Consider the following 22713-nt stretch of genomic DNA (forward strand, 5'->3'; position numbering starts at 1 on the left):
CTCTTTTACGTTAGGTTGCTTTCTGCTGTGTTCTTCAGAATATTTAATAAGAATTTGTTCAATAATATCCCCTTGCAGGCTCTCAGAAAATTCACATAACCAGTATATTGCCCAGGTGATTATAACAGGAACAAGACAATATCAAACCTGTAACATTTTATTTAAAAAAAATTAACAACTTCAGAATAGATCAAATGTAATAACTTCTCCAAAAATACCAAAAGGTACAGTGTAAAGCATCTTCTCATTAAATACAAACTAGCACTTTCGATGCACTGCATCAATGTTTTGCATCTAGGCTGATGCAAAAGAATATTTTTTGTTGCATCCTGCCACAGGGAAAACGTATACATTGAAACAGGATGACTGACTACACTTGACCTACTCAAATTCTAACAGTGGGACATTTTTTTAAAAAAATTTTACTAGTAATTGAGAAAGAAACCTTAACACCATTACATTTAGTTTGCTTCTGCTAAGGTATATTTTTCAACATTAAAAATAAGGGTTTAAGTCCTACTTAACATCAGAGTGCACTCTGACTTCAAAACTTAAAAAAAAAGGCAAAAAAAGCCCTTCTGCTATCAAGTTTTCTTCAAGGTTGAAGATGCCAGTATATGCCAGTTAACTGGGAATTTGAGACAAAAATACAAGGAAACCAACTCTGTCAAATGTAAATTCTTCAAGAATGTGAAAAGGAGTTAAACGTGCTTCAAACACCATAAACATTCCCAGATGCAGCAAACCAGGCACTCTTCTACCTGATTGTACCTAACCCACCTCACCAAAAAGCAGAGCCAAGATCATCAGCGCCTGGTCTGGAAGCAATTCTGAAGAGGTGCCTCAGTTTTAGGAATTATATAAATACAGATTGAGGATGCCCCAGTTGTTACTGTCCTGCAGATGCTGATGCACAGAGCTATGCTTAAAGCAGGTTGCTACATGTTCTTGCCTAATGCCTTACATATGCTGGCAAACTGAAGGCTTTCCTCCAGCAATGTTCCTCAGTTTCAGACAATTTCCAGATATCTGACCACTATGGATCAGCGTCACATCTTACCTCTCTTTGGTATAAACAAGCAAGTACCACCATGAGATTGCTTGCCTCCAGCTATTTTTAAGAGTTAGAGAAAATCCTCTGGGGCAAGGTATGCAGGATGAGAATCCTGTATCTGGGAGGGTAAGAAACTACCATACTGCTGACTTCCTTGTGAACTGCTGTATTTTTTCCTATCACATTATTCAAAAACATGAAGTTATTGCAGTAAGTTTGTGAAAAGACCTTTCAAAAAGAAATAAAAATCAAAAGTTAAAGAAGGAAAGGAGACTGATAAACTCAATTTACAGAGTAGGATGATGAAGTTGAGCTATCTGAAATATAAAGAACTCCCACACTGCCTCTGCAGTATTCCTCCAATATGGTATATGATCTGGACCACTTTTAAGGATAAGAGTAGAATAGTCTCCATCCCCGTTACAAATTTTGGGTCTCAGCTAACAGCTTTATTTGTGAACGTGAGGAGGCAAAACAGTTTTCAAGAAAGGAAAAAAAATGGAACTTCAAAAGCACAAAGTAGTACAGAACCAATGCTCCCATGAAAAATGCCGCTACATCGCTACCAACGTATCCGCGGACTGAGGCTCTGTGCTAAACTGGAGTCTGAGAGTTTAAAGGCAGTCCCTAAAAAACCCTAAAATGGGGTTTGTAATTAAACACTTAAACAATCTTTACCATAACAGAGGGGTCAAAGAACTCAGCTGGGCAATAGAATCTTTTCCAAATAGGTGATGGTGCCACAATGTCAGATCAATTTCTGTCCACTTTTTCTCTCTCTCAGGGCATCAAGTCTTACCATTCCAAGTAAAAGTAATAAAGAGAGATAGCTCTGCCACCATCTGGAGATTTCTAGTGACGTATTCTGTATTCTTCTGCCCACTTTTATTTCAAGGTTTTAGGTAGGTGAGCTCAGTGCCCAAGTGCATCTGCCAGGTTAGCCCACTGTTACAAAACGGCTTCCTTTGTTCTGAGACAGTGCTGTCCTCTGCTCCTTCAGGATCCCAAATCGTTCATTCAACGTCATACCTGTCTGAAAAATAATATAACCAAAATTTTAAAGGTGCTGGGTAAATTTTATCAAAATTATGGAGACAGAGTATTTTTTCTTCAGTCTGTGTAGTCACTTGACTCTTAGTTGCCTCACTTGGATTCTTTGTTACTTTCCACACCATTTAAAAATTAGATTGGACTAAACATCAAAAGCTTGCATTTTCAGAATTCATTAAGAACACATGGTATATAATGTCAATACTCAAAGCCTACTCAAAGTATTGTAAGGTAAACTTAATACAGACAGACTGAAAACCAGAATTTTTAGTACCCATTTCCCCACACAAATTCTCTGCAACTTCAACAAATGCAACATTTTCACTGTTTTAATGCAGGCTGCCTCAGCTAAGGCAGCAAGCTGGAGTCTAATCCAGAGGTTCAATTAATTTTACACTACAGTAGTAGACTATTTTTGACATATTTCTGGATGTAACAAATGCAGAGGGATGCCTTGACTCCAAGCAGTTTTCTATAGCTGGCACTAAGGAGGTGATTGCAAGAACAGCACCTAATTCTGTCACTCTAAAATAATTCCTTTAATGACAGCATAAGGATCACTGCACCAAATCAGCTGTCTGCATGAAACCTGTGAAAAATTTCTCAATTTCAAGCCTTTACATGATCACATTTATTTTTTTTTCCTAGATGGACAGCAGAAGTTGCCTTATAAATTTATCTGCCAGGGTTTCAGGCAGGTCACACAGCTGAAAGCAGCTCATCCCTGAATTATTCACAGTTGCTGATGCAAGCACAACAGGAACACCAGAAGCCTTTTAGAAATATTTAACATTTTAAATCCCATTCAAATCATGTGGGCATGCAAGACATGAACTAGAAGAACAGGAACAGTGAGTTTATCTACTTGCTTGAAGTTACACAGTGAGTTAGTGGAAGGACTGGAAGTGGAAACAAGTAGTCACCAGTTCTCTCTGTCACTGGTGAGTTTAGGAGGAAAGTGCCTCACTGGCTTTTATTGGTCTTGAAACTACTTCCACAGTTATGAAAATTGCATTTACCTGTTTTCCAACACTATTTATATCAAACTGCAATGGAACCCCTTTTGGAATCTTCTTCTCTTCAGATTGGTCCCTCTTCATCAGAAACGGTGGCACAGGACTACGAGTTAATCGTAATTTGTGGGAACTGTGAAAGAATGTTAAAAAGGACAAGATAAACATGTGTTTTATGCAAGAAAGCCTTAATGCTGATAGAGGCATGAATTTTTCATCAAACCATTTGACCAGGCTGGCTGAAGAGCTGGAGGGCACAAATTCAAGAAGGTAAGTCAGGCAGAACTAAAAAAGGGATCATTTGTTATTGTTATCAGACAGGAAGAGTCCCAGTAGGAAACCATCTTATTTGTTAACTGCAATTCTACTGACAAACATGTAATTTGCAGTTAATTAATCCTATAAATACAAAAAATAAAAACTGGTTGTCTTCCTTACTGATAAAATGCTACCAAGGAAATGCTACTCAAGACATTTTTAAAATATACCACCTATAAACAACAGTACCATCAACTTCTCAGACACAAATACAGCAATGCTCTCTTTAAGCATAAGTCCAGCAGTATTTTTATTAATCAGGGAGTTACTGTTGCCATCACTCATCAAGTAGGTGCTCATTCATTTCCACTCAGATAGAGGCAGAAAACAGCTGTGACATAGCCTGATTTGGAAAGGATGGGCAAGGTGAAAATCTACCAGCCCACCGCTCTTCCACTCTACACACCGCATCAAGCTCCTAACTGGGAGATGATGTGTGAGATCCAGCTGTGATATTATTCAAACACTGCTCAGAAACACTCAGAAAGGGGCCAGACATAAAAGCCTTCACAAGAAGCTGTGACTTTGAGGTCACCTGAAACAGTACCTGCAAGGAACATTCTAAATGATTCAAAGCAGCAATTTTGTTTATATTCAGAACATTTCAGAATTTAATTGAAAACTCACATTGGGCTTATGATTGCTCCTGGGTTGTCAATAGACACAGTCAGGATCCCTCCACTTGTGGTAGAAGTTCGCCATCTAGTTTGAAAACACAAAAATTACTTATAAAAATTGGCAGAGATTTCAGTCAGCGTATCTTTAAAACTATGTTCAAAATATTGGCCGGCAAAGAATGTACTTTGTTTGTACTTTTGTTTGTACAAAAACAAAGTTTTTGTGATGCTGGCCAGTACAAAGGACACACTCTATTGACACCTGACTATTGATTCCTGTACTTTTTACATTACCTACATCTATTCAGGAGAGCACTAAATCACATGCTGTCGAGGTGCACCAGAACTACAGCACTGACCCAAGAGTTCATTTTTTTAAAATGTTCAGTTTCCTAGCTCCAGATGGGGCTAAAATGGCCCACATGGCAAATTCAAGAGGTGACAGACTGCACTCTGTAGCACCTGCTGCTTTCCTCAGCCTGTTGTGTTCCCAAGAAACAAGCTCCTGCAAAGAGCCCAGCAGGCACAGAATGATATGGGGAGAGTTTTGGGGGAAGAGCTGAGTGGCCTCATTGGGCTCTGCTTTTGTTATTTCTAAACTGCTTCACAGGCATATATCCATATTAAATAAAAGGAAAATTACAAGAGCTCAGAACACTGACATTTGAATTTTTCTTCCAGTCTATGCAGTATTCATGAGTGCCAGAGATTAGGCTGATCCTCTAACCACCTTCCTCCTCATTTGTGCAAATGTCTTATGCAAACCAACTCCTCCTGGTTAAATTAGAAGATAATTTAGGAAATAACTGAGAATAGGGGGAGGATCACTGTCACTCTAGTTGGTGTGCCTGGAGGGGAAAAAATCCACACCCCCCCCCCCTCTATTATCATAGCCAGTATGTCTGAGCTAAAATGAGAATCTTATGTGCTACAAAACTGAAGTTTTCCAAATTAGATACTTACTGACGAGTTCTCTTTACTGTCTGATTATCAAGATCATCTGTTGACTGCACTTGGGCCTGCACCTGAAAACACATCAATACAGACACCAGATTTGAATACTGTTTCAATTCCTATTGTACCAGCTGGAAATACAGAAGTTCAAAAACAGAAGTTTAAAGCTATTTGTACACGCTGCACAAACAGGGTTGTACTTTCAGAGGGACTTCAAAGACAAGACTCCTATTACCTTTCTAATACATTGAAAAGAAATTACTTTAAGAATGCAAAATTATTTAAACAGAACTGCCAACAGAGAAATGGTAATATTTTGGAGGACTATGTCAGCCTAAGATACATCAAAATGTTATTACACTATCAAGAAAAATCTGCCTAGTTCCTGATCCTGTCTGTTATTTTGCAATCCATCTGGAAGACAACAGCTACTTACAGTCACAACGATGACAGATGTAGAATGAGGGCACAAACAGAAACCAAAACTACCACTTTTCATTCATTGTGCACTCTAATCTCTCCATCCTAATAAAAGTAACTAAAAAATCTTTCATTAAATAAAGTAACTGAAATAAATTACCCCAAAATAAGTAAAAAAAGCAAACGAAATCATAATCAGATTCTAAAATGTGTTTCTGCTCTATTATTCACCTGAAGGCAACTTCTGAAACCTGGACAGTACTCTCTAACATTACTTTTAAAAGGAAAAATTAATACCTTGCAACTACCCTCAAGCACTGACAAGTTCCATGCCCCTCAGAATAGCTCAACTACACTGGAATGTGAAGCAAGACTCAGTGGATTACAGTAACTATGAGCATGAGTGCACTTCCCAAGAAGAACCCGTGGCTATTTCCCAGTGCACCTGAAGTTTCTACTCAGATCTGATATTTGAAGTTGATTAATATCAGTGTTACAGGTTACCTAAGAACCTGTGGACCAACTGCCTTGTTCTTTTCAAAATTCTTATTACCTTCAGGCCCCTTCTAAACAGGAAAGTTGCTTGACGAGTATCTTTCTGCTGATTTAGTTTGTTTCCAATTCTGACAAAAGTGGATGGCATGTTACTCCTGTAATATATATTAAAAAATATCATTATAAAAGGCTCCACAGGGAACACCTTAGAGAGACTACTATAGAAATCAAAAAAGTGCTCAAAATATCCATAAGGACATCTGTAGTGCTGCCTGGTTGAGGCTGAATGCTTCAGTTGGGATACAGTCCTCATCCACTAGTAATGAAACACATTACTCATAAATGAGAAATCATTGTTTTACCATAGACGTCTACATCACAGAACAATATGGTCATTAATTCAGTTTTTCATTTTGCTCAGTATCCTCCAGCACTTTAAACATTGTTGATTAGATGAAAAAAAAAATAAAATTGACAGAAATAAAGGTTTGTTTACAGTTTCCACAATATGGTCACATAGTGAAACCTTTTATCATGGAGACCATTTCAGTTGCAATTTATAACAAGTGTTAATTCCAGCACAAATAAAACATGCTATGGCTTCCCTGAAGCTGCAGATGGCACCAGATTCCACAGAGGCATTCAGAAAGTTCACTACACCTTAGCTACTAACACTTCTGAACTACCAAAATCCACAGCAGCCATTTCCATACAGAATCATAAAACACAGAATGGTTTGTGTTGGAGGAATCTTAAAGATCCCCTAGATTCAACCCCCCTGTCATGGGAGGGACACCTTCCACAAGATCAAGTTGCTCAAATGTAGGCTGTCTGTGATTTAACTGAAGGCAGAATACCAGGTGCTCTACATCATAACAAACATAAGGCTTTGTATCGAGACCACGTTTGTCACATTCTTGGCTTCCAGATTTGTAGGATTTCACACACAAGGTGGTCTTGACCATATTGCTACTGCCAGTACCTACTGTCTTCTCTCAGCCTCAGTCCTGTTAAACAAGACTCACTATGCAGAGTTGCCAAGCAGTGTTCAGAAAGCAGGCTTGGTATTTTACCTCCTGTTTAGCAGGGTTGGCCTCCTGAGGGCAGAAGCTTGTTTTCTCTGCATTTCAGATTGTCTCTGCAAGTTTGTTTTCCTTTTCAAGACTGGGTAATTCCGCTGTGTGTTCTTAAAAAACAATAAACATATACAGCATAACGTATACTGTACACATTTTCCTTTCAGTTTCCATTTACAAACTGTGATTAGAATGCTCACCTTCCACAATCTAATGTAATTTGAAAATACCTTCCACAACTTCATAAATTCTATATTCTCCACATTCTCAGGAGAAAACAAAAAGCAACAGACCTTAGCAGTTATTTTTTCATTACCCTATCTCCCTAAACTGACAAAAGTCCATGCTCAGCATGTCTTAAAATTGGTGTTCTTCATAAATCCAAAGGCAATCCCCATTCTACAGTACTGAATGAGATGAAGCAGGCAACAATGCACTGGAGCAGTGCAGAGAAGGAAGCCTACTGATGGAGTTTAGTACTTTGTGAAAACTTCCCATTTTTGTAACAGCACATGCTTAAGCACCTGCAGGTTGGCTGAATCACTGGTCTCTAAGAAAACCAATTTTCATTGTAAAAATACAGTAACTCCCTCCATACTTGCACAGAATATACTTCTGCACTTCAACTCTCATGACTTGCAACCCAATTAAATGTTAGGAACTATTTTCACACCTAGTCATTTTCCAGCCCACTCAAAACAAGAACTCAGCTAACATATTCCCGATTTGATAAAAGCTTGTACTATTTGTCTCCCTTTTATATTTCAGTAGCACTCTTCTGAAGCACTCATGTTTCATTTTTTTAACCTGTTCTGACACGAATCACCGGGGTTGCATTAATTACCTTCTCACTCAGTGGCTGTCTGTTCAGAGGACTGATTCCTTTGTGGGCACCCACAGCTTTCTTGGCTGCCAGGCCAGTTATGACTCCATAAGAACGTTTCTTCCCTGCAATCTTCCTTCTGCGCCCCAAACGATTCTTACCATAACCTGCAACAAGCACAGAAAGCTCAACAATTCTTCCTGAAAGAAAAAGATAAATGCTTTAAGACACCTTGCAGGCAGCACAAGTTATTTGGCTGCACACTCAAGCCTTAGAGCAGAGGCCACCACTTCACTTGACAACAATTTGGTCACTCGTTTAGCAGGTCTGGTCCAAACCCCAGCAGAGCAATGATCAGCTTCTCATACAGGGCAATTTTGGTTTAATTCATTGCATTAATTTCTGTTGAAAATTTCTTATTTGACATGTTTACAGGGAGAACTTAAGAGTCTTCTAGCACAAAAAAATACCAAAATACTCTGAAATGGAACTTCATCAAGTACTGAACAATATAAAACCAAACCAGAGAGTCCCTCAGCTTCTTACCCATTCAGAAAGCTTCAAATTACCAGTTTAATTTAAAAGGAAAAAACCAAAACAGCCTCAAAGATTATTTATTTATTTAAATCAGTGGTTCCCACTGATTTAGTGACTGACTAAATGACTTAGGAGGAAAGAACATAGCAATTGGCCCACAAAAGCACATTAAACAGCATATGAATTATATCACATTTGAAGTGTTTTCAGTTAGAAGTCTGCATGGCAGTGCAGCCAAACTGAGGACTGAAAGCAGCTTTTGAATATAAAAGGGTTGTAAGTCTTAGGTCTGTAGTATCTCCAGTTACCAGAGTTTGATTAATCCTGTCTGGAGTAATTTAGCTTCATGCTATGAATACCGACCATGCTCTAATTTTGTCCCCAAGCACCCTCCCCTCTAGAACCTCAGACTGCAAAACAAATTTAAGACTGAGGAGTCAGCTCTCCAGCAACAGACACATTTAGTTTTAACATCTCCAGCTTAACAGCACTGATAATAAATCTGTGCTTCCTCATGAGACAAAAGCCATGACACTAGGTAAGCCACTGGTCAGAACCCAATTCAGAACAATTTGCCATGGAGAACTGCTGAGTATACACATTCTGTATCTGGTTAGCAAATGCTCTTCTTTTCCAAGGGAAAAGCTGAGAAACAAGGCTGCTTAGGCTGAAAGGGACCTCACAAGCTCTGTAAACCCACCTCCGTTCAAATAAATGAAAACCTCCAAGTTAGCTCAGGCTGCACAGGGCTTTGTGCAGTTGCATTCTGTGTATCACCAAGGACAACTTTTATTTAAATGAACAATGCTCATCTATCTGTTTTTACTCCCAAAAGCTGAACAGAATCCCAGCTCAAGTTCCTCACTTCTTCCCAGAAAGTTTGGCAGCCACTTCTGAAACCACAAAGAACTGAACACTGTTGACCATTTGTGGTTTCTGCAGTTGGCCACAAAGGATTTGCTACTTTTCAGAGTAACTTCAATAGCAACTGAGTAGCAATAAATCTACTGTTAAGCTACTAATAACTACAATGCTCACAAGAACTATTCAGTGACACCTTCTGCTTAAAAAAAATATAAAATATTTATTTTCAATTAGAGAAAATGTGCTAAGCTATACAGGAGGGAACAGCTGGAACTATTCACAATGTTACTAGATGTCATGAATCCGGAAATTTTGCAAAGAAATTGTTTGTTTTTTCCTAGAACACAGGCAGGCAAGCTGGTAAGGTTCCAGTAGAGAAAAGTAACTGCCCAAGACAGTAGTATTTAGAGTTTCATGTTCACAGATCAAATTTCTTCTAAAATTCTAAATCTTAATACTTGTTTCTTTTGTGCTCTTTTGATGATAAACAATTGCACTTAACAACTACAGTTATAAACAGAGCCTACATGTTTGATAATCTACAACTTAAATTCACTTACTCTTCACCCACACAAATATCCTCACACTTGGGCTAAGAAATGTAAATTTTTTCCAGGCCTGTCACCAATTTATTAGAGATATACAAGTAACACAGTTGTGTGGGCCTACACAGAAACCAAAACTCCTCTGAGTATAACAACATTACCCTGATCCCTAAAGATATTAGTGTCTTAGACACAAAGGAGGAACTGCTGCTACAACAAACACTAAGCAAGACAAAGATAACACAGGGATCATTGTGAGTACACCAGACAGATGTCTTTATTTTAAAGGAATGCTACTAAACAAGAAATTGCATATGTTAACCTAAACACCTTGCTAGCTTATACTGAGGTGGTAAGCTTTCTTACCACACAGTGTTCTTCCATATTTTGATCATCCTGTACAAGATACTTTTCAAAACTAATTGCAAGCAAAACCAGTCTGCACTTCAAGCAGGAGCTATCCATGTACTGAACAAACGCCTGGGAATAATTTTTAAATGTCTCCTGTTTATCAAACAAAACCCTTGAGTTACTCGGGGAACTTACAGCAAAGCTATTATTGCACACTATTCCCCTCCTCACTCCCTGCCTATATGATTTATTCCTTTTTGTATTCCACTATAAAAACACTGGCTTAAGAAGGCTGAGACAGTACTTCCCCTGCATCTCAAGCTCTTACCAACTCACACTCTGCACTATTCATTTAAATATTCCTGAGCCAAGATCACAGTCTGCAGTAACAGATACTACGGGAGGCCTATAAAGAGAATTCTACCCAGCAAATATGAATATGCTTTTCTTTTGCACAAAGCTCTGAGCTCTGGCAAGGCCTCCACATCTCCCAATACACAGGCTTTATTTGGCATAAGCACTCGTGTCCATCTCTGAGAAGGGGAAAGGCATCATCACAATTTCCAAAATTAAAATTAATTTGAAGAATGAGAAAGCAAGCCAATTCTTCCTTGAGTCATGGACAGTCCCTCAAGCATCTAAGATCCCTGGTGGCCAAACACATGAATTACTTTCTCAGACTGAATCAGAAACAAAACCAAGCATAAGTAGATTAAAAATACCCCTGAATTATAATCACAAGACACTATTTGAAGGACACGTGAACTAACCATGTCAATTCACACATTTCATTGTGCTACCTTTCAGCTCAAAAAAGATAATGTGGAATCCGTGTTATGTTTGGCACACACACCTTTCTGCTGTTGGATTCCCCACTTGGAGCCTTGTGAACTGAACTGTTGAGCTCGATTCTGCTGAAGCCCTCTTTTTATTTTGGGAGAATATTGCTTTCTCTCTTCTTTCTTGTTCAGCTTGATTATATCATCTACAAGAAGAAAGAAGAAAAATTGATATACTGTATAAAATTTAACATGCTAAATAAAAACCCCAAACAGCCTGGAGCCACAGACCAGTCAATCCTGCAAAGGCAGCACATACAAGTTAAGGTTAAGAAACATTAGCACTAAAAACATCCAGTCCCTGTTACATCTTGTAGAACTTACTTTTCAATACAATGCCCCAGCAAGAGGGAAGCAGTTGCATACATCCAGAAAATGCAAGACGCATTAAGATCATAGCATTCAGCCCAGCATTAAATTTTAATTTGGATGACTCCATTAGCTTTTGTACACTGTTAAAGAAAATGTAAATCCAATCTCATGCCCAGACTTTGCAGATTCCAGATAAAATGTCAGTTCCAGCTCTAGTTCTTTCACATTAAGCTACCTTAAAAAGATCACAGAGACAACTCAGGCCATCAGTTATCTTCAGATGTTCACCAAGACTGAAATGATGAGGGGAAAAAGCAAGCTAGACATCTCTCTGCAGGAATCTACAATCCAAAGCAATCACCTTATCTATTGTCCAGGGAAACAATCTCAGACAAGTCATTCATCAGTTCAAAAATATGTATAAGAAAGAAGCTGATGAAAAATGAACAGCAGGTCTGTCCAGTGCAAATTAAGCTACACCAGTTTGATCTCCTTCACTGACCTGGTAGCCAGCTCAGAAGAGAAGAATAAAGCAAGAGGTGTGGCAGCTTTTATCTGTCAGCCTGTTTACAAGAACACATTAAAGGAAACTGTCAAACTTTATCATGAGTGCACAACTGATAAAAAAAATGTCATGTTTCAATAGGGAGCCTCCCAAAATATATGGACAGTCTTTTTTCAGTCCAGGGAAGATGGAAATGGGTTACTGTGTTTGTGGCTGAGTTCAAATGGACTCATAAGGGGTAGAACAGAGAAAACAGAGTAAAAAACATAAGCAACAAAAATCACAACACTGTTATCCAACGGTTTACATGTTGTCAAAGGAAAACTAAGAAAATGAATTCACTTTGCGGCAAAAATCTACTAGGACAAGAATACTGATACAGGTCACTCAGGGTTTGATATCTACACAATCTTCTTTACCAAAGGGGTTGTCCCTGGAACAAGGATTTCAAACTATCCTTTTATATGCAAAGGAAACCAAAGCCACTTCAAACACAGATTCATGCTTGACAGTTCATCTGCTTCATCTTAAATCAAATTTCTGCAAGTTGCTGCACACAAGGTTAAAACTTTTTGAACAAAAGGATTTAAGTTTCAGCTATTCTCTTATTTGGGTAAATGAAGGACATTGGGGACTCCATGCATTTGTTAGAGTAGCCACACTGAAGCAGTATTCTATACTGTGTGAGATCAGAGACCACAATTACAGCCAGAATAGAAGAATTATCTGGGAAGAGTATCAAACTGGAAGCTCAGCTGCCCATAACACAACCAAAACATGTTTAATCTTTATTACTGTATGAGAATTTACTCAGCATCATGATCTTAAGTTTTCCTAGATTAAGGTCATGCCAGTTTCTTTGATATCACACTAGAGGTGGGACTGCATCTTCTCTTTGGTTAGACCCGATACAGAGCTTTCACCTGGGGACAGCAGCTTGGGTGACAACGTTCTCATACACCCAAAGAAACTGAGGGACACACCTACTTCACCACTTTAAAACAACATCTTCATGATACTACAACAGTCCTTTGCAGTCTGCTATTAATTAATGGCCAGGACATGTAGCAATGACTGACTGAAAGGTTCACTCAGACAGGAAACACTAGACTAGGTGAAAATACAACAAGCTAAGATCAATAACTCTATTAGCAACCCCGAAAACAAAGACTGTGTGCAACAGGTAAAAACAGCTTTAGTATTCTATGAATGCTGTAGCACTACTCTACATTCAGACAAACTCTAAACATCATTCCACGAGTTACCTCCACTGCCCAAACAAAGAACTCCACTGAACTATTTACAGAGGGATAAACTATACAAATCCTCTTATTTTATGGTGGCCCACAAAGAGGCCAAGTCCACTATTAATAATTTCAGTTCACACTCTGATTCTGATAGCACCAATCTATCAGGTTCTGGTAGTATCACAGAGCAGACTTGAAGTGTAGAAAACCCACCGATTTTTTTTTTTCTAATAAAAGTAAACTGGAAGATGCAGTCCATGAACACACCAAATTGTCCCTGACTGTTAAGAGAACTCAGTACACAGCACCACAACAAAACTTCTCTGAGATACCTCACTGAAGTATCTACAGTGTGGATGTCAGTTTCTCTGACACGCTGGAGAAACACAGCTCTGCAGATTTGTAATGAGTCTGTGCAACTTCCTAACACACACTTCCCGCAATAGGAGGGCAGGGGACAACAGGGTAGATTGTCACAGGAAACTACGTGGTAGAGGCGACGTCATGCTTGGTGTGACTGGTCTTATACTGCAAAGAGGTTAGACGGGAGACTTGCCACTGAAGACTTCCAAACCTGAGAAGAATAAAAAGGCCAGGCCAGCTGAGAGACCACCAAACCTCATCCATTCCTGCAGTTACGAACGCCAGGCGAGGCCCTCGGACGCTCCCCGAGGGTCACCCAGCCTAAGGCCCGAGTACCGAGTGCCTCACTGGGCCACTCTCAGGTCTGCGGCCTGCTCAGACCACCAAGCGGCACAAGAGGGCCGCGGCTCTTCCCCGCCAAGCACCGCGACCCGCGGATCCCCGCCGCTCCCGGGGACAGGCCCGGGACTCGCCCCCGTGCCCAGCCCCGGCGCCACCCTCGCCCCTCCTGCGCTCTCGCTGTGGGAGGGTCCCGTCCTTTCCCCTCGCCACCTCCCAGCCCTCGTCGGTTCCGCCCGCGCCAGCCCCGTTGGTTCGTTCCGCCCCTCCCCGTCCCCGGCGCTTAGTTCAGCCCGAGCCCCTCGCCCTGTCGCTCACAGCAGCCGCCCCAGCCCCGCTCCTCACCCAGGGACATGTCGATCTTCTCCAGGCTCTCGCCGCCGGCGTGCCGGGCCCCCGCCGCAGCAGAAGAGCCCGGGAGCGGTGCCGCAGCCCCGAACGCGTTCATGGCCGCCTCCTTCAGACAGGACCGCCCCCAGCTGGGCCTGCGCATGCGCAGCAGCTCCGCCCAGCCCAGGGCATAGACGCCCGCGCCGGGGAGCGGCGCAGCGCCCGCGGGGCACCGCGCCTCCTGGCGGCCGGGAGGAGCAGGTACACGGGCGGGGGGCGATGGCGATGGCGATGGCGGGGGCGCGGGCGCGGGCGCGGGGACCCGCTGGGTGCTGGCGGCCGCTTCCAGCAAGCGGCTTCTCCGGGGACAGTGTCCTTGGGAGTAGGGCGTGGCATCGTCGGCCTGGGCCCGGGGAGTGGCGGAGGGCGCTGGGAAGCGGAGCTGTGGGCAGAGGGCGGGGTGCAGGGCAGTTGTGCCTTAGGGCCCGGAACCCTGGGCTGAGTGCAGACCTGAGGGGTGCTCAGAGGCGCCACGGAGGTGATCTGAAGCATGAAGCACCTCTCCTGTGTAAGACAGGCTGAGAGATTTGGGGGTTTTCAGCATGGAGAAGAGAAGGCTCCGGGAGATCTTATCACAGACTTCCAGTACTTGAAGGGGTCTCTAGGAAAGACGGGGACAGATTTTTACAGCAGGGTTTGTTGCAATAGGACAAGGGGTGATGGCTTTAAACCGAAAGAGGGTCGATTTAGACTGGATATAAGGAAGAATTTTTTTTTTCAATGAGAGTGGTAGAACACTGGCACAGCTTGCCCAGGGAGGTGGTGGATGCCCTATCCCTGGGAACGCTCAAGGTCAGGTTGGATGGGGCTCTGAGCAGCCTGATCTAGTTGAAAATGTCCCTGCTCTGGCAGGGAGGTTGGACCACATGACCTCTAAACGTCCCCTTCCATCCAACCGTTCTATGTTGCAGGGTAGGGAAGGGTGAGAAGCTGACTATGAGATACCTTTGCCTGTGACCCCCGTGCAATTGAGAGAAATAATCTGTTCTGTGAACAACAAAACCAATGCAGGGTGGTTTTGAGCAGAAGTATGTTTTCAAACATCAAACAGCAGAGTTCAAACTAGATTTCTATTTCAAAATACCATATAAAGCTTGAAATTACTACTTAAACCCAGAACAGTGTGTCCATACTTTGTTCTCCTTGGGTTCTTTTTAGAGTTCTTATCTTCACCAGCATTTGGTCAGAATCATGTGATTGAGACATTCAGAAGAGAAATTGTTTTTTTAACAAGGAATCTAGCAAAGCCTTTTCCTCCTCCCTGTATATTTGCATTCTTTGGAGCTGTGGGTATTGGTGGGTCAGCAGTACACATGTGCCTAGTGGGCATCTGGCTGCTGCTAAACAAGTTACATGTAACAGGGCTTTTTTACACAACAGCACTTTCTTCATTTGACACTCTAATACAATTAAGGGATAGTAATTATCTGTGGAATCTCTACATCTTGCTTGTGGTTGGTTGAAGTTGGTCACTGAGTTCCAGAGACAGACAAGGAATGAGCAGATGGACTTACAAGGTGATCACAGAGGATGAACTTCCTTCAGAAGCCAGGCAGTAAATGGTGGAAGGAAAACCCACATCCCTTTCCCCTGCTCACAATGGTCACCTGGGGTTACTGTCCACGTGTCCCCGAGTTGTCTCTGGGGCTGTGCTAAGGCTGCTATCCTAAAGGTGCCTTCCTTTGCCATGACCAAAGGATGGCTTGTTTTAGGGCCTGCCTGCTTGCCTCCAGAGAGGGAGCTCCATACCAAGACTACAGGGACTGTACTGCAAGTGCACTTGGGTAGGGATAATTATTTCCATACATGACCTTGCACACACCTCCTTCCAGCAGGAACACTCCCACATTTCTTTAGTTGCCCACATATTCCATATGCACATTTGCTAAAATAAACACTCTGTGGCAAGTGTAATATCCCGAGTACCTGACACACAATGAGATCCAGTGTGTGAAATCTGTGTCGCAGCTCTGTCCTGCTGTGCTGAGAGCTCCCTGCACTGAAATACTGTGCAGGCCTTAAGAATGGGAGATCTTTCCAGGAGTGTTACCCTGAAAGGCAAGAATAAGAGCAGTGAGTTGAGGCTTTCTGTCCTGTACTACAGACTATTAACAAGGCTCTGCTCTCTCCATTTGCACTCTGTATCCATCTCCTTTTAAATTAGGCCAAAAATGTGTTTCTGGATGTTCCTCTCACTGCTTCCTACTTTTCCCTTCAGGCAGGAGAAACTTGTGACCACAGTGCTGGAGACTGACAGTTCCACCCTGTTTTCTTCTCTGTGTTCTCCATGGACAGCAGAAGTTCAGACACAGAGTTTTGGACCCACATATTTGAAAATTTTTGATAACATCTTCCCCCAGGTGAGATTGGATGACAAATGATTGATGATGAGTAGGAGGTTCTTATAATCAAGCTACGTTTCTAAAGCAAATATGCTATTGCCAGATTATCAAGAACTACTAAAAATAGAGGTGCCAAAAGATACATTGTTAAAAGAGCATTAAGTCAAATTCCAATGAGGCTGTAGGGTCCAGTTCCATCTGGGGACTGTGTCACACCGATAAACAAATGCTCTGTTTGCCCCAAACAAACACATGAACTGCAAAGGTAGCAGATGCCACCTGTCTTCATGATAGGTGGAAATCAGACAAAATTGATTTTACCACATCCATGAGTTGTGTTTATTATACAAACAAGACACCAGCTGTCTGCTGCTCAGCACAACAGAAAACCAGGCACGAGTTGTGATCCTGAAGAGTATTTTTTTTCTGTGTTCAAAATGGTTTGGGATCACGAAGGCAACCATGAATACATCAGCTCTTGGTTTGCTGTGTGGCTCTTGGGAGAGTGTCGGCATCCAGACAAGTGACAAAGCTTCCACGTGGCACTGAGAGCTACAAAGAACCAGTATTTTAATTGTATAAAGTGCAGTATGATAGAGCTGTGCTGAGTGTGTAACACTGTGTGCTTAAAGCACCCACAGGCTGTAGTAAATTTTGGGGCTGGTTCTTTCCTGGGCTTTTCCCACACCTTTCCTGAGCACCAGTTGTCTCCTCACAAAAGAGCCCTCATGGCTTGTCTGCTGTTTCAGTAGGAGGAATTGCAGAGTAGATTTCACCTGCTGAACATGCAGAAGCTCCTGGGATGAAGTGTTAAAATTGCCAAGCAGAAACAACACCCAAAGGATTAAATGCTAAGTGTACTCAAAGATTTAAAGCCAGAGGGGACTGTCTAGTCCAAGCTGAATGTTGTGAGCTGTCAAATATCACACCTGCTTTGATCCCATATTTATAGATATATATATATAACATACCTTTCCAACTGTTGACCTCTATTTGCATTCCTAAAATTTTTCACTGGAGGATTAATGTCCAGTTTAACCTCAGTGCAGACCCAGAAGCTCACGTCTGTGTGTGACCACAAGCTTTTTACTGATGGTTTTTTTATATGCTCTCTAAATTGATGTGGGCATTGGCAATAGTTAAGTAAACAATGATTATAAGTAACGTATGCAAAACAACATAATGAAGCAGGGGAAATGGATATTTTTTTTTCCCTGAAGAAATTTTAAAAGTTACTGTTGAGCAACATCCATGCTATTTCTGACTTGTGGAGCTAGAAGAATCTTGTTATTCCTGATGGAGGAGCTAAATTAGATCTGTTAGTTTTATCTGCATGCTCCCTTTCACCAGATATGATCATCTAACAATTGCAGTAGTCCAGATGACTTGATTTCCTCCAATATGTTTACTGTGATAGCCAACACAGTCTGATGCCCTGAGACCTAACATGCTGTGTACAGGCAATGTTTTCAAACAGTGCAGTAGGCTGTATGAAGGGAAATTTCTGCCCAACAACTGAAGTTCTTGTTCCACACTTGTATACAATGGTGCTGCATGAGGAGTCCTGGTCTCTTCATTAAGCACCTTCCGAAAAAATACATTATTGTTGTTGTTATCCAGAACACCAGTATAGAACCTTGTACCCCCATGTGCTGCAACTGGTAAAATGAACCACATAGAAAATGACAGCTTTTTCATGTATGCAGCATATAGTTATCCTTTCAATTAACAGTTATAGGGAATTTCCATTGTACAAATGCCTGACTTTGGTTTCCGAGGCACCAGACAACTCCAGAGACGGATTTAGGTTTTATGTCTGATAATAATTTGTCGTTGACTATTCTCAGTCGAAAGACAGCAGCATCACTTTTTCCTTTTTGAAGTTTCATTTCACCGCATTTCGGTGGCAGGCACATCTTACTCTGCCGTATTTTTCACATCCTCCTTACAGTGGGCGGTGGAACAGAACCCTCTTTCCGTTTCTCTGTCTCTGCAGGTGTGATCAGCGCACGAGCTGTCCCTCACGGGACACATTTTTGTTTGTTTTTTTTTCCCTTGCCAATCGCATTCTCCTCATCACGTCCGAGGCAGGACTTGGTGAGGGTTATCTCAGCAATCATTTTGGGTTTTTTTTCCCAGCGCTTTGAAGTCGGGAGGACACCGAGAGCTCCGGGGCGGGGGAGACTGCGGCAGACTGCCCATCATGGCGCCCGAACGCCGCTGTGCACGGTGGGAGCTGTAGTCCGCCGCGGCACTGGGTGAGCCGGGCAGGCGCGGTGCACGCAGGGAGCTGTAGTCCGTGGGTGCGGCGGGGCGGGGCGGGCGCTCGCCCCTCCCGCGCGGCGGTGTCGCGGTGGCGGCGGCGGGGCCGCGCGCGCCCGGGATGGAGATCGGGCCCCACGCGGGGCACGCGGAGAGCAGGTGGGGCGGCTGCGAGCGTCCCGGGGGCGCGCGGCGCGGGCGTGGTGCGCAGCGGCGGTGCCGGGGTGTGGGGCAGCGTGTGCGCGCCTGGGCCGGCCGGGTGCTGTGTGTGCACGCGTGGGGTGCCGCACACTCGCGCGGGTGTGTGCGTGTGTAAGCGTGCCTGGGATGTGCGTGCAGGAACGCGGGTGGCAGCAGCGCCAGCGGGAGCGTGGTGCCTCGGCAGCAGTAGGGATGCGCAGGGGATGCTCCTGGAGAGCTCACGTCCTGAGTGGGTGGGTGGGTGGGAGTGTGTGCACAGCCAGCGCCAGGGCACAGGTGTGGGGGTACCTGGGGGCGAGCAGGGAATGAATAAACCCCTCGTGAGCGGGATCGCTGCTTGCAGAACGTGACACGGGCCCCGCCTCGGTCCCTCGTGGGAGGAAGCACGCAGTGGGTCGGGCTGTCAGAACCATCGCCCACCCACGGCCAGCACATCGTCTGCTCCATGCCTTGGGAAGGAATCGTGGTCCCTGGAGGGACAGTGACAGCCACGGATGTGTACCCTCAGTACCTGATGCTCTGTCCCCACTCTGTCCCCGATCAGCCATGGCCAACACTGCAGCTGCCAGGCCTTTGCTTCACAGGCCTTGAGCTTAAGGGTGAAACCACCCCACCCTAACGCCACGCTGCCACCGTTCAGGTGGCTCTGCAGCTTGCTGCTCTGGGATCCTTTCTCCTGTCCTTCCTGGCAGTCCTGGCATCCCCTCTTCTAGGTACTGAACAGAAACTTCTTTATCTCTTTGTTCCTGAAGGGCTAGGTTCTGCACCTGCACATGGCTGGCAATGAACATGGTGACGTCGGCTGCATGGTCTTCATATGTACTTCAGGCCTGTTTTTTTTTTTTTTCCCCTTGTTAGCATTTGTGAGCAGCAGAGGCTCTTTCCTGGAGGTGTTTTGATGGCAAGTCCTGTTTACTTCAGGTTTTTATAGGTGCATTGTTTTTGCCATGGTGCTCACAAGCTCAAGGTTGAATGTTGGATGGAAATTGGAAGTGTTGGCTGGGAAGGAAAGAGCAGCTGAAACTTGATATGGGAGAGAAGCATTCCTTATCTGAGGGGCTCAGCCAGTTGCTCTATTCCTGCTTGCCATATCACTGGGAAAACGCTACCAAGTGCTTTTAAAGCTATAGCACAGGTTTAGGGTGCCTTCTGATTTGCACGGTTCAAGCTGTTCTCCCTCTTTGCTAATGCTCCTGACACAGCAGGTTCCAAAAGGTAAAAGGAGTTGACTGTATTCACTGCTTTGTCTTTCTAGGCTCATCTTTGTGAATTTTCTTGCCTTTGCAAGCACAAGTCTTGCACTAGCAGACTCTGCCATCGTGTGACTAATAGGGCTGGGGTGGTGCCACCCCCAGCACTCCTCCAGGGACAAGGAGGCCATCTTCCCTCATTGGTGCTGGCACATGCAGGAGCCTGCTTGTTCTCCTGTCTTGTCTGGGTTTCCCACATGGGCCTTAAACTGCCTTGTCCTTTATGTGATGTGGTTAGCATTTTTATTCCCAGTGAGGCCCCATGTCACACTGGATTGTAGCAGTTACCGATAGTGATAAGAAAGAGATTAGTGGATCTGTCTTCCTGTGGATTACAGGAAATGCAGAGACAAAAGTTACTGTGCTGAAGTCCATCGTTCTGCCAGCACGGGAGAGGAAAATGAGGCTCTTGTGCTGGATTTTTCCTCCTAGCAGCAGGTCTGAAATGCATTGAGTGGCAGGGCTGTAATGCCAGTGTCCAGGGAGGATATTGTCCTTGGAGGCAGGAGGGCTAGTGCTGTCCTGCTGGGCAAAGAGCAGGGCTCTTGGGGTGGTGCAGAGGACATGGTAGTCCTAGGGGGAGCAGATGGGCCAGTGGTCAGATAGGCAGGTTAGCAAAGAGCTGCCACCTCTGGCACCAGCAAGACCCTCAGGGACGACTGGGCCAGAGGAGAGGGTTCCTAAAGGGAAACTGTGCTGTGGGCAATGGAGGGATGTGAGCTGCTGCTCTCAGGGAGGCAGGCTGCTGTGGGGATCTGTTTTGTCTGTCACTGCCTCTGGCTGCCTGCATGCTTGTCACAGGCAGGTCCTGTGCAGATTGAAGCCCAATGGACGGTACCCCCAGGTTGTGGTCATCTGCCTGTGAGAGACTTAGCCAGATGAGCTGGTAAAGCTATCTGCCATGGGAAGGTTAAAAAACACCTTTAATCCCTATTTCCTTCCCTCATCCTTTGCCAGTGCAGAGCAAGAATGCATCAGCAAGCAACACCTCTGGGCTGTGTTTGCTGGGGACACCTTTTGTAGTCATGCCCCCATTTCATATCAGTGCCAGCTTTTAGCATGAATTCAAGTTACCCTGCGTGTCCCTTTTCCAGCCAGCCGGCTCATCTCTTTCTGCCCATCCCTGCTGGGCTGGCAGACCTCTTCCGGCTTCCTCTGCCTGTCAGCCACTCCCCTTGATTGCAGATGAATTGCACGAAGCCTGGCTTTCTTTAATCCCTTTTCCCAGCAGTGCTGAGCCTGCTGGAGGAGCAGACGGGGGAGTCCAGGGAAGGGGCTGCTGGTTGTCTGGGAGATCTGGAGACAGCGAGGCAGGAGAGGCTCTGTGCAGGGCAGGTTACGTGGCATCTTCGGTTTCTGCAGGAGGATCTGACAGCCAGCACAGGAGTGAGTGTCCTTGGAGATTTGTCAGAAGTCCCTCCATAACCTCAGCATCCTTAGCCCAACCTCTTTAGTGTGCTAAGAAGGATCAAGAGAGTCTTCCAAGTGGAGGTCAGGATTCAAACAGCCATTGCTGGGTGCCTCCTGCAGAGCACAGGAGGTAGATACACAGCAGATGATATTTGCAAGAAAGATGAGCTTCATTATTATTTTTCATTTATGAACACTGGCTACCTGTGTGATTCTGCTTTTGGAAAGTCCAATCCAGGAAATCCAAAACCAATCAGGGTTTGGTTTTATTTTATACAAAGAAGTCAGCAGCATGACTCCCTGCCTCTGCTGTGAGTCACTTTTGCTGCCTTGGACCAATAGAAGTTCCTACCCTTACTGGCATAGAGGGGCTGAGAAAGCCTTGGAAGAGCAAGCAGTGTTCCCTGTTGTCAGCAGTAGCAGCATTAAGCTATTATTTGTTCCAAGGCTGGATTCTGTCTTTCAGCACTCCAGTAAAAGGTTCAGTTATGTTTGGGACAGTTCCTGATGGCAGGTTGATGTTGCTGTACTTGAAGATGGAGTTTGTTGTGGTATAGAAAGGAGACCCAGTGCCAAGTTTGTGGAGCTGGTGGTTGAAATTGGAGGCTGCATCAGAGATTGTCTTCAAGGAAGGAGAGGGATGGAGCTGAGATCTCACTGCTGCTCCATGCCCCCTGCAAGCACCCTCAGCCCTTCTGGCTGGGGGAGCCAAACTCTGCTAGATCAGGAGACCAGAAGCATGTGTGGGAAGGGGAAACTCTGGTCTTGTTCTGTGACCCTCTGGGGTATTGCTCACTTTGCCCTTATTGTAAATTGGGTGTTTTCATGATGTAATATGAATTTACCTTACCCCATGCCAGGCTTTCTGTAGCACTAGCAAAGGAGAATTCTCCTTATTCAGGAAAAAAAAAAGCAGATTTCTTAGTAACGCTCTGAACACCAGCAGAAAAGGGAACTTGGGCTTTCTCCATCCCTCCTGGCAGCTAAAAACCAGGCTCTGTCAGTGGGAGGGGAGCAAACCCTGGTGCTAATTCAGGGTTGCCCCAGATTCCAGTCAGAGCTAAAATTTGGTTAGCTGTGCTCTTTCAATTGCCCTGCCACCTGCAGCCAGCTAGCTATATGGGTTGTCATTTCTT

At 44.0% G+C, this 22713-nt stretch overlaps 1 protein-coding gene across 2 annotated transcripts; it reads right to left on the reverse strand.

The window, feature by feature from the left end:
- Window positions 1–141: 141 nt before the first annotated feature.
- Window positions 142–14215, reverse strand: FYTTD1 (forty-two-three domain containing 1). 2 transcript variants are annotated; one of them, XM_062498860.1, is made up of 9 exons: window positions 14068–14215; window positions 10971–11102; window positions 7842–8020; window positions 6995–7107; window positions 5980–6076; window positions 5016–5077; window positions 4063–4137; window positions 3124–3250; window positions 142–2087 (listed from the first exon to the last, which is right to left on the reverse strand). In XM_062498860.1, exons 1-9 carry the CDS (start codon window positions 14213–14215, stop codon window positions 1992–1994), a joined length of 1029 nt encoding a protein of 342 aa, XP_062354844.1. In that variant the 3' UTR covers window positions 142–1991. The 2 variants fall into 2 exon arrangements, with proteins under 2 accessions (XP_062354844.1, XP_062354845.1); XM_062498861.1 differs by having other exon boundaries at window positions 7842–7987; window positions 14068–14189.
- Between the last annotated feature and the right edge of the window lie 8498 nt (window positions 14216–22713).

Source organism: Cinclus cinclus, chromosome 10, assembly GCF_963662255.1.
Source record: "Cinclus cinclus chromosome 10, bCinCin1.1, whole genome shotgun sequence".
NCBI classification, from domain to species: domain Eukaryota; kingdom Metazoa; phylum Chordata; class Aves; order Passeriformes; family Cinclidae; genus Cinclus; species Cinclus cinclus.

Bases quoted from the DNA above. Each gene is read 5' to 3' on its own strand.
- FYTTD1 (XM_062498860.1), bottom strand. From the start codon at position 14,215: ATGCGCAGGCCCAGCTGGGGGCGGTCCTGTCTGAAGGAGGCGGCCATG. The intron at 4,138-5,015 runs GTAAGTATCTAA...TTTTCAAACTAG, and splicing joins ACAGTAAAGAGAACTCGTCA to ATGGCGAACTTCTACCACAA. The intron at 3,251-4,062 runs GTGAGTTTTCAA...ATTCTTTCACAG, and splicing joins GGAGCAATCATAAGCCCAAT to TTCCCACAAATTACGATTAA.